Source organism: Pan troglodytes, chromosome 12, assembly GCF_028858775.2.
Source record: "Pan troglodytes isolate AG18354 chromosome 12, NHGRI_mPanTro3-v2.0_pri, whole genome shotgun sequence".
Taxonomy (NCBI): Eukaryota; Metazoa; Chordata; class Mammalia; order Primates; family Hominidae; genus Pan; species Pan troglodytes.
In genome coordinates, this window is record NC_072410.2 from 78965165 (window position 1) to 78980066 (window position 14902).

The 14902-nt window shown below is 38.0% G+C and overlaps 1 protein-coding gene across 6 annotated transcripts in view; it reads right to left on the reverse strand.

Annotated features, from left to right (window-relative positions):
- Positions 1-247: 247 nt before the first annotated feature.
- Positions 248-14902, reverse strand: part of PLEKHH2 (pleckstrin homology, MyTH4 and FERM domain containing H2) — a 127688-nt gene continuing 113033 nt past the window's right edge. For 3 of the 6 annotated variants that reach the window (XM_525888.7, XM_063789900.1, XM_063789902.1), the window contains 6 exons: positions 14476-14617; positions 10982-11127; positions 9218-9347; positions 5848-5934; positions 3880-4017; positions 248-2832 (listed from right to left, as the gene is read on the reverse strand). In XM_525888.7, the coding sequence (XP_525888.4) occupies positions 2647-2832; positions 3880-4017; positions 5848-5934; positions 9218-9347; positions 10982-11127; positions 14476-14617 (829 nt within the window). In that variant the 3' untranslated portion in view covers positions 248-2646. Of the gene's footprint in view, positions 2833-3879; positions 4018-5847; positions 5935-5959; positions 6808-9217; positions 9348-10981; positions 11128-14475; positions 14618-14902 lie in introns of those variants that run through there. The other 3 variants (XR_010149547.1, XM_063789901.1, XR_010149548.1) reach the window with 3 other exon arrangements.

The window sequence follows — 14902 nt, forward strand, 5'->3', positions numbered from 1 at the left end:
ATGGGAGAACCAATATTTCTATTTACCTATTTACATATTGTGTGTCAATACGCACACATATGGATTAAAATTACAATTCTCCAAAACAGCTCCCTTTTATATGGATAAAACAAAGCAACACTGAAGACAAAGCATGAATGCAAGAGCAGGAGGTAATAACTACCATTTTCACTGGTACTACACCTCAGCTTTGACAATGAAAACATTAGGTATTTCTTGAAGATTATTCAAAAGATAATGCTCAAAATGGGTTTTGTAAATCATTTATTATGACTGAAAGGGAAGAAAATGATAGGAGACAAATATTACAATTAAACATGTAACATTATTCTCTTGTAACCAATCGTAATAACATACTTTGAATTTTTGAATGGCTATATAATTTCCCAGAAAATAAAATTTTCACATCATCAGTTACAGAAAATTGATTTCCTTCCATCAAAATATTTTATCTCTGCTCTATCAAAAATAAATGCCAAGTCTAAGGTACTACACAGTTTAAGCTAAGCCTTCACTACTTGTTTAAATTAGAAGAGTGTGGGGAGGGGCTTACCAAATGATGAATAAACTACTGCCTGAGAATAAAGCCCTCACACATAAGTAACAGCTCTGTCAAGCCTCTGGCTCACCAACTAATTATTAAACGGCTCTCTAGGAACTTAGAAACTCTTCTGTATCCCAGCCAAAAGGCTTCTGAGAGTCATCACAAACTGGTTACCAGTTTATTCTAAAAAACAAATTTGCTTATTCGATGGGCGACTGTGGCTCAAAAGATGTAGGAGAAACAGTCAATTGAAATCTATTTTGATGGGGTTTAAAAAATATTCTTTTTGTCATTATCAATAAAGTACAATATTATTTGAGCAATGTATTTCTTAGTTCTGTCCCTTCTAAGGATGCTAATACAGTATGGAACATTTTTAAAAGGCTTAATGTGAGAACAGTACATTGCCACAGGGAGAAGGCAGCAAAGAAGAAAATATGAAGGCTCGGCCAACAAATTACTTCAGCAGCTAACATTTCTCAAACTGGTTAAAAAAAATGACAAAGTGATAAATATATGTCCAAAAAATAAATACAAATATTCTATACATAAATAAAATTAAGTATACTCATGATCACCATTACAATTGAACATTTTAATAATATAATTTTCATGTCTTATCACAGTTTCATTTTTATCATGAAAATGAACTACACTGTTGTGACACATACTGGAATGCACTGACCACTTACATAACCTAATAAAGTAATGCATTTAAGTACTCTATCAACTAAAATTTAACCTCCTTTGACAGAAGAATTATTTTCTCTTTTCTTTTAAAAAATATTTTTGAGGCTGGGCACGGTGGCTCATGCCTGTAATCCCAGCACTTTGGGAGGCCGAGGTGGGAGGATTGCTTGAACCCAGGAGTTTGAGACTAGGCTGGACAACATAGGGAGATCCTGTCTCTACTAAAAATACAAATATTAGATGGGCATGGTGGTGCATGCTTCTAGTCCCAGCTATTCAAGAGGCTGAAGTGGGATTGCTTGATCCCGGAAGGTCGAGGCTACAGTGAGCTATGATGGCACCACTGCCCTCCAGCCTGGGCAACCAGAATGAGACCCTGCCTCAAAAAAATAAAATAACATTTCTGGAGCCAGGTGTGGTGGCTCACACTTGTAATCCCAGCACTTTGGGAGGCTGAGGAGAGAGGACTGCTTGAGGCCAGGAGTTCAAGACCAGCCTGGGCAACATAGCAAGACCCTATCTGTGCATACATATGTATGTATGTGTAGGGAATCTATTTTCAAACTATAATTAGAAGGTAATGTGTGAGGAGCAAAGCTTTAAGGATTGTCTTTGTTTTTAAAGATATTATTAACAAAGCAAGGTCAAAATGACCCAGCACCAAATACAGTGAAATGTGGGCAATATTCTTGTGAACCTGGGCAGCACTGACAGCCAAGGAATGTCAGGAATCACCATCTTGTTTTAAATTTTACACTCCAGCGATGTGAAAAGGTGATGGTATACTTTCTAATACCACATAGGAGGCTCAGGTTACCTAATGTTATCCTGCTTTCTCACATAATGATTCATAGAGCCGGAAGATGTACTGCACCTGCTCTGAAAATGTACTCCTCGCACCACTCTGCAGCTGTTTCTTATGCTGCATGTTCTACTCCTTTCCAAACACTATATCATTAATTAAAAGCACATTTAGTTATAGCACTTACTATTTTGGCAGTGAACATTTCCAAATAATCAACTGGTTTACCAAATGGGAGTTTGGAATCTCCCTTTCTAAAGATTGCCAGAATATTAAAAAGGGGAAAAAAAGAAAAGAAAAGAAAAGAAAAGAAAAGCCACATTGCACAATGTGTCTGATGACAAGGGAGAAGGGAGATGGAAAAAATGATGAATTCTTACTCATTTACTCTATAAGAAAATTAGTGTGTTGGCAAATTTTGTGTTTATGTTTTACTGTTAATATTTATTTGAATATTTAAGAATCAAATAAAAGAGACTAACCCCCTTCATTGTTAAGGTTTGGAATACCGGTGTGTGGCTGCCGTGCTGCCAGGTGTAAACGAACTTGTAGGGAGCTGATACAGCCACAGCATGGAGGACAAGGAGTGAATGTTCAGGCTCCCCAGCTTTCAGAGTAAGGTGGGGCCTTTGGTCGGTCTGCTGCTTGACAGAAGAGGCTGGCTTCCCATCATTCTGGCTTGGGGTCCCCGGGTCTGGGCTGAGAGCAGTGCTGGAGCAGAGAGGTGGTGAAATGCTGCCTTTTGCTGATGGAAGTTGTTTATGTAACTGGCGATCAAAAGAGTGATTTCAAGAATCTAAAACAAGGAAAACAGAATTGTTTTGCTCCTTAGAAGTTCTCATCACTTCCAGAAGAGAGTAAAGTGTTGGCCACAGGTGAGCTCCATTTGCAAGTGCCCAGGCTACCAGAATTCCCTTCTCTCTAGATCAAACAATGAAGTGCTTACATGTCCAGCACCATCAAGGCAGCCACACGTTTTTTCATCACTTAAACCAGCAGAAAGAGTGAATCTCAAAAACAATCAAATTGAGTGGCATTCTTAGGAACTGTGACAGTCAGTAGTAGAACTCTATCAAATTATCATAAAGCCACATTAGTGAATATATGAATTAAGAAAGTTAGTGTCATAAGAACTCTCTATTTTCACTAAAGACTGAGCTCCCTGATCTGCACTTAATGGTTAGCTGCTTTCACTTAAGTATAGGCTTAATTAAGAAAGACATCTATTTTTTAAAAAAAGCTTCGGATTCCGAAGAAGTAATTTCTTTTATCTGATAACATTAAGACAGCTAAAGTTTTAGGAAAATCACTTTCAATTAGAATTACATGTTAGAATGTAATCCATTTATTTATTGCTTTTACTTAGAGATGTTAAAACTACATAGTTTGTTAAAAGTCGTAAAGGAGCAAGTATGTTTTAATTATAAAATCCCAGTCTTTCCTCTAATGAGTCCATAAAGCAAATAACCCCAAGTGAATAAGATAATGTGTATAAAGTACCAGACAGCAATAACTTAATGCCACAACTATTTATTTTGAATCTTCTATATACCTGGCATTGGGCTAAGTACCCTACAAACTTCCTTCATTTAATTTTTAAGCCAAAAGAAGTAGGGAGTATGTTACCATATTTTTAGACAAAGAAACCAGAGCTTGGAAAGATGATGTAAGTTGGACCCATGTTTGTTTGACTATAAATAACGTCTGTTTTCCCATCTGGAATGCAGTCTTTGCTGAATAAATGTTTTAATATGAAAACAATTAGCATTGCTTTTTGGCCTTCTGGCTAAGACTAAGTGAAAACAACTAGGACAAAAAAGTTGGCAGAAAGGCTTCTACTCACCTTGGGTTTTGCCATGGCAAAAAGTAATTTCTCTGTTGGTTTGTCCTTTGAATGTGTATTGTTAATGACTACCATAAAATCATCTTGATAGCCTCCAAAGGTCATTAGACTCTTGTACACATAGCTGACTATTAACCTCTTTAAAGAAAAAGTATACATGTTATATGCTCTTACTTCCAAGGAGAGATGAAAAATAATTAATAATATATCTCCATTAAAAGGCAGATATTAATCAATTATGGTATAATACAAAATTATTTTCTAAAATAAAATCTATTATGATCCAAAATAGATAGTAGTGGTACTAATTTTATTTAGGCATCATCTACCTTTACAATGTTGAGTCCGAAACAAGTCACTGCAGAAAAATGAGAAAATATAAGAAAAAAATAAAAAGCATCTATATTCCAGCATCTAGTGGAAAGCCACTGTTAATATTTTTATATGCCCTTTCATATATCTCTTATATTTATGTTAGGTTAAGCCATATTACTGATACTTTTCATGGTCAAAATGGTCAAGTATTGGTAAATCTACATAGTTCACCTAGATAGATGGATTTTGAAATCCATAAACAGAAACAGTATCACGTATTAACCCTTTGTCACATATGCAGCAAATATTTTTTTCTAATGTGTTTCCAAAACAATGTAAAAATATAACTTAGGCCGGGCCTGATGGCTCACGCCTGAGGCTGAGGTGGGAGGATCACTTGAGCCTAGCCTGGGCAACATAGGGAGACCCCGTTTCTATGAAAAAAAAAAAAAAAATTAGCCGGGCATGGTAGTACATGCTTGTGGTCCCAGCTACTTGGGAGGCTGAGGCAGGAGGACTGCTTGAGCCCAGGAGGTCAAGGATGCAGGGAGCAGTGATCACACCACTGCACTTCAGTCTGGGTGACAGAATAAGACCCTGCCTCAAAAAAAAATCAATAAATCAATAAAATAAAATAAAATAAAATGTAACTAATATACAGCCTGAAAGGACTCTGCGTATCTAACGATTACCTTGCAAGACTGAGCAGACCATTCCAGGACTGAATGCCTCAGACCCACCTGTGTGTGCTTCCTGGCCTGTCTGGCTACCTCCTGGGAGCTAGGGAGCTAGTTTTCTGAACTAAGGTAACTTAATACTGGTGTATAGGTTTTTTGGTTTGTTTGTTTTTACTTTAAGTCACTGATTTTATAATATCTTCAAGTTATCCATTCAAAAACTAAAAGGCACTCAGAAAATATAACCCCTTGAAAAAAAGTGTGTGTGTGTTTGTTTTTTAAGCAATTATAAGGGGAAACAGTAACTATAACACAAAAGAATAGTTTGGTTTCCAGAAAATTTTCAGTGATCTTCTGATTATAGCCACAGGATTAGACCTGCCAGGTGAATTTAGTAATTCCTGCTCACCAGATTAAACAAAAAAGAGAATAAAATTGTATTAAATAATTAGACACATGAAATATGATAAAAAAAAAGTAAATTTTGGGTAAATAAATGAACACATATAGATATCATAGTTTGAATTTAAACTATGTGAAAAGTGCTAAGATGCTATATAAATGACATTATAGGAAATTATAGAAATTGTTAAAGAAGCCTTAGTGAAAGTGAACTTAAACTTTGGTAATTAAAGTTCCCACCTTAATGATTTCTTACAGATTTTTATTTTACACAGGAAACAATCTTCTTAACACTTTTAAAAAATAATCATTTCATGAATATAACCATGATCACAATTTAGTCATGGTATCAAGATTTTTCTCATACACAATAAACGACCTGTCTTATCTTGTTTTAAAAGGTTAAATTATAATCATAGCTGTATTTGTAAAATGACTGTTCATGACATAGTATTAGGAAGAATGTTTTCTGGGTAAGAGAAAAATCAGATTAAGATATCATTACTTTCTGTTTACGGTACACTGAGCAATGGAAACAGTTGACTTAATGCAAAACTTGAGCGTTTAAACTTACCATGGAGTTGTATTCTAAGAGGCTTAAACCATCCTCATGTACAGCCAGCCACAAGAAAGTACTTCCAAGTGATGATGGAGTTATGGGCTATGAAGAGGTGAAAATACACTATATTATAAATACTAAGCAAAATTACAGGAATATTTTTCAGTCTAAATGTCATGTAACATTTGCCATTAAACAACAATAATAACAACAAAAATTTATTAAAAATCTCGCCTAGGAAAGAGGCAGGGTGGTATACCGGAGCTAAGAGTGAATTCGGTATTAGGAGACCCAGCTTTGAGACCCAAACCTGCCATATATTAATGTATGCATTTGGATAAACTACTGAATCTGTTTGAGGCTCAATTTCCTCATCTTTAGCATAGGAACAATAATGTTTATATTTTACTTTTCTTCTGCGTTAAGACGTTAATAGTCAACAAAGTTTTTAGGGTTTCTATGATGACCAAAATCCTAATGAAGCAAAATATACTGATATGCTTGATAAGTTGTGTAGTGCTATTACAAGGTAAAAGATTATTATTATAATTGCACACCTTTCCTGAAAGTGTATTAAATCTGATATTCAATGTGTAATAAAAACACAATAACAAGAAAATATGAAACTGTGTAATCAATAGTAATGAGAAATATGAAAATTTCCACCGAATTTTTTATTGTAAAAGCTATGAAATTGACTGGGTGTGGTGGCTCTCGCCTGTAATCCTAGCACCTTGGGAAGCCGAGGTGGGTGGATCATCTGAGGCCAGGAGTTCGCGACCAGCCTGTGCAACATGACGAAACCCCATCTCTGCCAAAGACACAAAAATCAGCTGGGCATGGTGATGCACGCCTGTAATCCGATCTACTTGGGAGGCTGAGACAGGAGAACAGCTGGAACCTGGGAGGCGCAGGCTGCAGTGAGCTGAGATAGCGCCACTGCACTCCAGCCTGTGTGACAGAGTGAGACTCCATCTTAAAAAAAAAAAAAAAAAAAAAGCTAAAAGCTACTCCTGGTTCTCATAGAAAAAAAAAGCTATGAAATTATATTAATAAAAAGAATCTCCTACCACTAGAACCCAACTGAAACCCATGAATGTTTTTGAGCAATTAATGATGCTTGTTTGGCTCCATTAACAAATAAAATCCTAAAAAAAATCTTAACTATTTCCCTTAAATTTTACAAAATAATGTCAAGACTATAGATATAAAACTGGAATGAATGTTGGGTTATTTTATATAATAAAACTTGCTAGCATCTCATATATACAAAACCCTGAGTTAGAAACTGTCTACTGAGGGCTGATTTGCAAAGGATAGGGAGAATTCAATTCAAAAGGATGCCCTTCAACTCTAGTGTCCACTGACAGGTGAATGGATAAACAAAATGTGGTATATATATACATACAGTGGAATGTTATTCTGCCTCAAAAGGGAAGGAAATTTTGACACATGCTACAACATGGATGAACCTTGAAGACATTACACTAAGTGAAATAAGCCAATAACAAAAGCACAAATATTATATGATTTCTCTTACCTGAAGTTCCTAAAGTAGTCAAATGCATAGAGACAGAAAGTAGAGTGGCAGTTGCCAGGGCTGGGAGGAGGAGGGAGGACTGGGGAGTTAGGTACAGTTTCAGTTTGGGAAAATAAAAAAGTTTTTAGATGAATGGTAGTGACAGCAACACAACAATGAGAATGTACTTAATGCCACAGGACTATACACTTAAAAATGGTTACAATGGGCCAGATGCGGTGGCTCACGCCTGTAATCCCAGCACTTTGGGAGGCCGAGGTGGGTGGATCACTTCAGATCAAGAGTTCGAGACTAGTCTGGCCAAAATGGTGAAACCCTGTCTCTACCAAAAATATAAAAATTAGCTAAGCGTGGTGGTGTGCGCCTGTAATCCCAGCTACTTGGAAGGCTGAGGCATGAGAATCACTTGAACCTGGGAGGCGGAGGTTGCAGTGAGCCAAGATTGCGCCACTGCACTCCAGTCTGGGTGACAGAGTGAGACTCCGTCTCAAAAAAAAAAAAAAAAAAAAGGTTAAAGGGTAAATTTCATTATGTGTATTTTACCACACACAGAAAACAGAATGCCATGAAGCAACAAAGGAGGTGTCGCTTGTTATAAAGAAAGAAAAGTGAGCAAAAAAGATGCTTGTCACATAATTTGAAAAGCAATATTATTATTTAATAATATTTTGTGCCAGCAAGCACATTTTATCAGAACAGAAAAGGGTATTTAATATTATTTCCAATGCTGAAGTTAGAATTAAAATCCATGCTGCTCTACAGTTCAAATCTATTCCTTGTAATTTTAAAAAGTATACGTTCAACTTCCTGTAAGTACATTAATTTTATAGATGTTTAAGAATACTAACTTTATCATCTTTTTCTTAATTAGTATACAGCTTTCAGTTCCACTAGAAAAAAATTAATTCTCACCTATCAATAATATAGTCACTCACAGAATCGGAGTTAGAAGATACCTTAGATTTTACTTTTCTAATCTAAGTATTTCATTAACAGATGAGGAAAAGTGAGATCCAGAGAGGTAACCTGACTTGCCCAAAGTTGCACAGCTATTCAGCAATATTTATTAAGTGATAATTATTAATTATGTGCAAAGCACTACAGTAGGTACAAGAGAAAGATTTTAGGATCAGTGAGTTTATAGTTTCAAGGAGCATGCAATTTAATAGTGAGTATAAAACAAACACACAGAAAAATATAACACAAGGCAAGATGTATCTTAAGAGCCTGAGAAAGTACAAAGAGACATGTTTCAACAGAAAGAAAAGGAATCAAAAGGCATAATTTTTCCCTTGGGGAAAGGGCTGGCCATCCCTGGGCAGGGTGGGTCTCCTTCCTCAGTGTTCCTGCAGCAGTCTGTTCATGTGACTCATAGTGATATTTGCCATACAGTGGTTTGTTTATAGGCCTGTTGTTACAAAGTAAAATAGTCCTGGAAGTTCATATACAATCCATCTGAAACAATAGGTTATGTATCCCTAGAGCTTAGCTCAATGTTTAGCAAACAGAACTTAGTAAATACTAAATAAATGAGCAAATGAGTGACAGAGTAAACATGTGCATGGATGAATGAATGAACAGAAGAATGCAGAGTTCAGCTGTGGTTTAGGACTCATGATTCACCTAATGAGTCCAAGAAATGATTTAGGGTGGGAAAAGTTGGGCAGAGAGGAAAAGATAGAGAAGCTTTTCTGCCCTTTCCCTAGTGTCTCTTCATTGTTTTCTTTACATTATTGGATATTTCTTCATTTTTTACAAAAGCCAAAGATACTAAGTCTGGGGTAAATCTGGTCAACTATGTACACAAAGGTTTTCATTATGCATCTCTTTCCCATTCTTTCTTACTTTTGCAAGAAACAACTTGGCACCAAAGAATGGCCACTTCCTGGCTACTGTCAAATAAATGCGCACACAGTCAGCAGCACTGTGTCCCCGGAGGGCCATCCATCTGGTTGAGAGTCGCTGGCAAAGCTGCCTAAAAAAAAAGAAAAGAACAAAAACAAAAACACTAAAGCAAAAACATAAACAGTGTGTCATAGTCTTAAGATAAAACTCTCCTCGAGCCAATCCTAAGCATAACTGTGATCCCTAGGCATAACCCAGGTAAAGATTTTGTGACTCTCATCACACCACTGTCCATCACTTGTCCTTTCTGGAATATTCCTTTCACCAAATTCTCATACTATTCGTGTTTTCGGCATGAACTAGGTACCCACAGCAGGTCCATTTTTAAAATCTGAATATCTACCATCAAAACTTAGCGTAAATTAGTTTAAAAGATAACTTCTCATGGGAATATTTTCATTTTAAAAGAAAAGTACAGGCCAGGTGCAGTGGCTCACGCCTGTAATCCCAGCACGTTGGGAGGCCGAGGAGGGAGGGTCACCTGGGGTCGGGTGTTTAAGACCAGCCTGGCCAACATGGTGAAACCCTGTCTCTACTAAAAATACAAAAATAAGCCAGGCATGATGGCGGGTGCCTGTAATCCCAGCTACTCGGGAGGCTGAGGCGGGAGAATCACTTGAACCCGGGAGGTGGAGGTTGCAGCGAGCCGAGATCACCCCATTGCACTACAGCCCGGGTGACAGAGCAAGACTCTGTCTTAAACAAAAACAAAAACAAGTAGTAGAGCCCAAAGATGAATCCCTGATGGTAGAATTTTAGGTCCTCCCACCCCTGGCTTGGAGAGATGTTAGATGCAAGGTGAAACTTGTCAAATCAAATTACAAAGGCAAGCACTTATTCTACATAGACAAAAGGCTGATCTTAAATGTTTCTATTTTGGAAAAGCTCACGATAAATTGGATTTGCCTCTATTTCTAAATCTAATCAGCTTCTCTTTATATATTCTCTGAAACTGAAACTCCAAATTGAGGTAAATTAGAAACTTTTATATTAAAAAGTCTTTTGTAAGAAGATAGTTTATTTTTATTTCAACTTATTCATAATAGAATATACAAAATATAATTTTTTGGTATGTACTTCATAAAATTAAACATATTATTGGCCAATTTTTTTCTCTTATTTATTATCAGGGTTGTTCTGGACAAGAATGAAAAAGATCAATTAAAAAGTACATCTAAAGCCTTTTTTTTAATTAAAGAAAGTTTAAATATAGATTCTAAAGCTTCTGGGCTTATCTTAAATAAAAATATTGGCTGGGCACAGTGGCTCACGCCTGTAATCCCAGCACTTTGGGAGGCTGAGACAGGCGGTTCATGAGGTCAGGAGATCGAGACCATCCTGGCTAACACGGTGAAACCCCATCTCTACTAAAAATACAATAAATTAGCTGGGTGTGGTGGCAGGCGCCTGTAGTCCCAGCTACTTGGGAGGCTGAGGCATGAGAATGGCTGTACCCGGGAGGCGGAGCTTGCAGTGAGCCGAGATTGGGCCACTGCACTCCAGCCTGGGCGACAGAGCGAGACTCCGTCTCAAAAAAAAAAAAAAAGAAAGAAAAAAAATCTATAATCTCCTGTGGCTCAATCGTGTTAAAAAAATCTTGAGAAAGCTGTCCAAATGTTTTTCACCTTTAAAATTTGAACACAGAAATATTACCAAAAAACTAGTATGACCCTACCCTATAAAGAGTTACAAAGATTTCCTTACCTTAACTGCTCTTCAGAACAGCCATCTCTATACCTTTTAGGATAAAATTTCTCTATGACTTGCTTTAGAGTTTGATTCACTTTGCACTGATTGGTAACATGCCCTGCTGGAGTTGAGAAAGGTCTTTCAAAATCTCCAATCTCTACCTAATTGGAAATCCACAAAAGTGAAAATATATTGAAAAGAGTTTTAAGACAGAAAATCAGTTAGTTTTATTTTTTCTAAACATTCTTTTTTAACACATAATACATAAATCTATTTGTCATGATTATGTGATTATGAACTTCATAATCATATGTAGGAATTTTTATAAATTACATTTGAATTATAATTTTTTTTTTGAGACGGAGTCTCGCTCTGTCACCCAGGCTCATTGCAACCTCTGCCTCCCAGGTTCAAGTGATTCTCCTGCCTCAGCCTCCTGAATAGCTGGGACTACAGGCATATACCACCACGCTTGGCTAATTTTTGTGCTTTTAGTAGAGACGGGGGTTTCACCATGTTGGCCAGGCTGGTCTCGAACTCCTGACCTCAAGTGATCCGCCTACCTTGGCCTACCAAAGTGTTGGGATTGCAAGCGTGAGCCAGAGCCACCGCCTGGCTTGAATTCTAATTTTGAAAAAAATCTGTAATTTAAACATTTGAGTTCCATTTCTACATTAACCTTCCTAGTTTACTATCACCATCTAGTAGTACTTGCTAAAGGTCACTACTTTGTTATTGTCTGCAAGGACAATTTTTCATTTTTAAGGCACTATTTTAATTGCTGATAATAAGATGAAATAGATGTTAAAAATAAAAGGCAACAGACGGGTGTGGTGGCAGGCACCTGTAATCCCAGCTACTCGGGAGGCTGAGGCAGAAGAATCGCTTGAACCCAGGAGGCGGAGGTTGCAGTCAGCCGAGATCATGCCATTGCCCAGCCTGGGTGACAGAGCAAGACTCCATCTCAAAAAAAAAAGTTATAAGAAATTTCAAAAAACTATTAGTTGGACTTTTTGAGGGTCTCTCCTGAATGTAATGGGAGCAAGAACCATATTCTCATTACTTTGTTCCTAGATTTTCTCCATGTTATTGTGTTCATACTCTCATTCTACTAGCATTAATCCCGGGAATAGAGTCCTTCCCAGGATATACAGTTGTGTTCGGAACCACAATTTATACTTTATTGGAGCATGAAGTTCAAGGTAGGGAGTATTAAGGGAATGTTGAGGCTGGAGGGGCAGGCAGAGTTCAGATCTTGAAAGTCCTTGCATGTAAAAAAGGAATGACAGAGCTAGATTCACATTTTTGCTGTATCTCTATCCCAGTTACTAGTGCTGCCTAATAAAGCTCCATGCACAGGTGACATTGTGCCAGTTTCCAGGCTCAGCCCTTAAGAAAACAGCAGTTTCCACTTGTCTACCTTCTGGGACATTGTTGCTGTCACCCATTCACCATTCTTGGAGGAAGCACAAGCAGTCATATACATGAAGAGACCACGTGTAAGGTGCTCCAGCTGACAGTCCCAGCAGAAGTCCCCACAAACAGCCGGCATCAATCAGCCACCAGACATGACTGAAGGAGCCTTCAAATGATTCCAGCCCTCAGCCATAGAGTGACAACTGGCTCTCAAGCTATGTCAGCTGATACCACCGGAAGCAGAGACACACACTGTCCCTTCACATCCCTGCCCAAATTACTGTCTTAAGTAGCTGAGTTTTGGAGTCATTTGTTATGTAGCAATAGATAAGTGGAAAAAATCCCTCTAGCATTTGTGTGAAGGATAAATTTGTGAGGGACCAGACCAGAGAAAGGCACACTACTTAGGAGCCTGCTGCAGGACAGCAGGCAGTATGAGACAATGATCCGAACCTTAGCAACAGAAGTCAGCATACAGAGGAGAGAACAGACTAAAACATCCCTAAGAGTTCACATTCGCAGGATGTGGTGACTGGTGGAAAAGGGCCAAAGTGAGGGAAGAGTCATGATAATTCCCAGATGTGAAGCTTGTTTGGGGGACCGGGTGGAGGCAGTATCATAAAGAGGAGACAGAATGTGAACACAGAGGAGGGACGATGATTAGTTTGGTTTTCAATATGCTGATTTTGGCTGGGCGCGATGGCTCACGCCTGTAATCCTAGCACTTTGGGAGGCCAAGGCAGGTGGATCACTTGAGGTCAGGAGTTCGAGACTAGCCTGGCCAACATGGTGAAACCCCGTCTCTACTAAAAATACGAAAATTAGCAGAGCGTGGTGGTGAGTGCCTATAATCCCAGCTACTAGGGAGGCTGAGGCAGGAGAATCGCTTGAACCCGGGAGGTGGGGGTTACAGTGAGCCAAGATTGTGCCACTTCACTCCAGCTTGGGCAAAAGAGGGAAACTCTGTCTCAAAAAAAAAAAAAAAAGTTGATTTTAAGGAGCCCATAAAAAAACTACAAACTGAAGAAAAAAGATCTGGGAAACACTGGCATAGGTGGTGCATAGAATAAAAAGAATGATTGAGATGTCCTGGGACAGAGTGTAGCATGAAGAGCCATAGGCCAAAGACCCTGGGGAATCTAAGCCTTGGTCCAGATGCCATATGGCAGAGTTGCTTTAACATTTTCCTTAATTAACCTAGACAAAGACTTGGGTGTGGTTGAGACTATGGGTTGCATCTTATGACCATTCTCTCCTTCTTCTTAAGAAAAACCTTAAATTTAGCTGGGCACACTGCCACCCCGCTGAGACCACATTCCCCGGACTCCCTGGTAGGTAGTAGGCAAGGCCATGTGACTAAATTCTGATGGGAGAGACATGAATGGAGGCGTTCTATGCAGCTGCTGAGAAGTTTTCTCAAGTGCGGGAGGGCATGCCCTTTTCAGCCCTTCCCCTACCCTGAAGCCCAGAACACTGACATTAGCTGGCACTCTGGCAGACTCCCAGGACCATGGTGATGACACCCTAGGGATGGCAGCAGAGAGAACAGGATAAAGCCCATGCCCCTAATGGCTTCACAGAGGTGCCAGGATGCCTCTCTCTCTATGTGAGCGCTAAATATACTTCTATTCTGATTAAGTCAGTATTAATTTGTGTGTGTGTGTGTGTGTGTGTGTGTGTGTGTGTGTAGAAGATTGAACTTAATCCTAGCTGATACAATAGGCAAATAAAAGAAAGTGCTCTAGCCTTTTCAAGGACTTACTCCTATTAGACTACCAAGCGATTTCAGCATGACATCTTCAAGCCCACAGCTCTACACTCCAATTCCTTTATTAAATACAAAGCCTAGAGATATATTTTCAAAATAATTAAGAAACTGGGTTCTCTTTATGGAATACTGTCTCATTCTACATCATTGCAATTGTCAGCAGTTTAGAGGGAAACTATAATTATAGTGCCTGTAATTTTTAAGGTGCTAATTGTAGCAAAACGAATGTAAAGAATTATTGAAGTATATTATTTTACGTTTAATTCAGTGTAGAAATTAGTATCTTATTATTTCAATATATTACTCCATATAACATGGAAGTTACCTGAGATAAAAGAGCTGCCATTTCTAATGCCAGATCCTTGTTCAGAGGAAAAAGTCCATTTATGATTTGATCATTTGTCTGATACATTAACAGCAACTTTTCTCTATCAGTCTCTCCACGAGCTTGCACTGAGAAATATAGTCTGTAAAAAAAAAGAGTAAATTTCTCATTAAATTATATTCTTACAAGGAAATAAAGTAAAGATAAATCCAGAGGACTGAGATGGGGTTGTTTTAACACAGTACTCTAAGTGGTATGAACTTAGACTACTACTGTCAATGACTTCTGTTTCTGTTCCATTTAGTACTTTCTGCAAAATAAGAAAAAACTGCTTTGAGGTTGAGGTTGAGAAGTGCTGGAGGTGACGCTGAATCACATTAAATGTCAATTGTCTAAATACACCAATGAAAAGACAGAGATTGTCAGA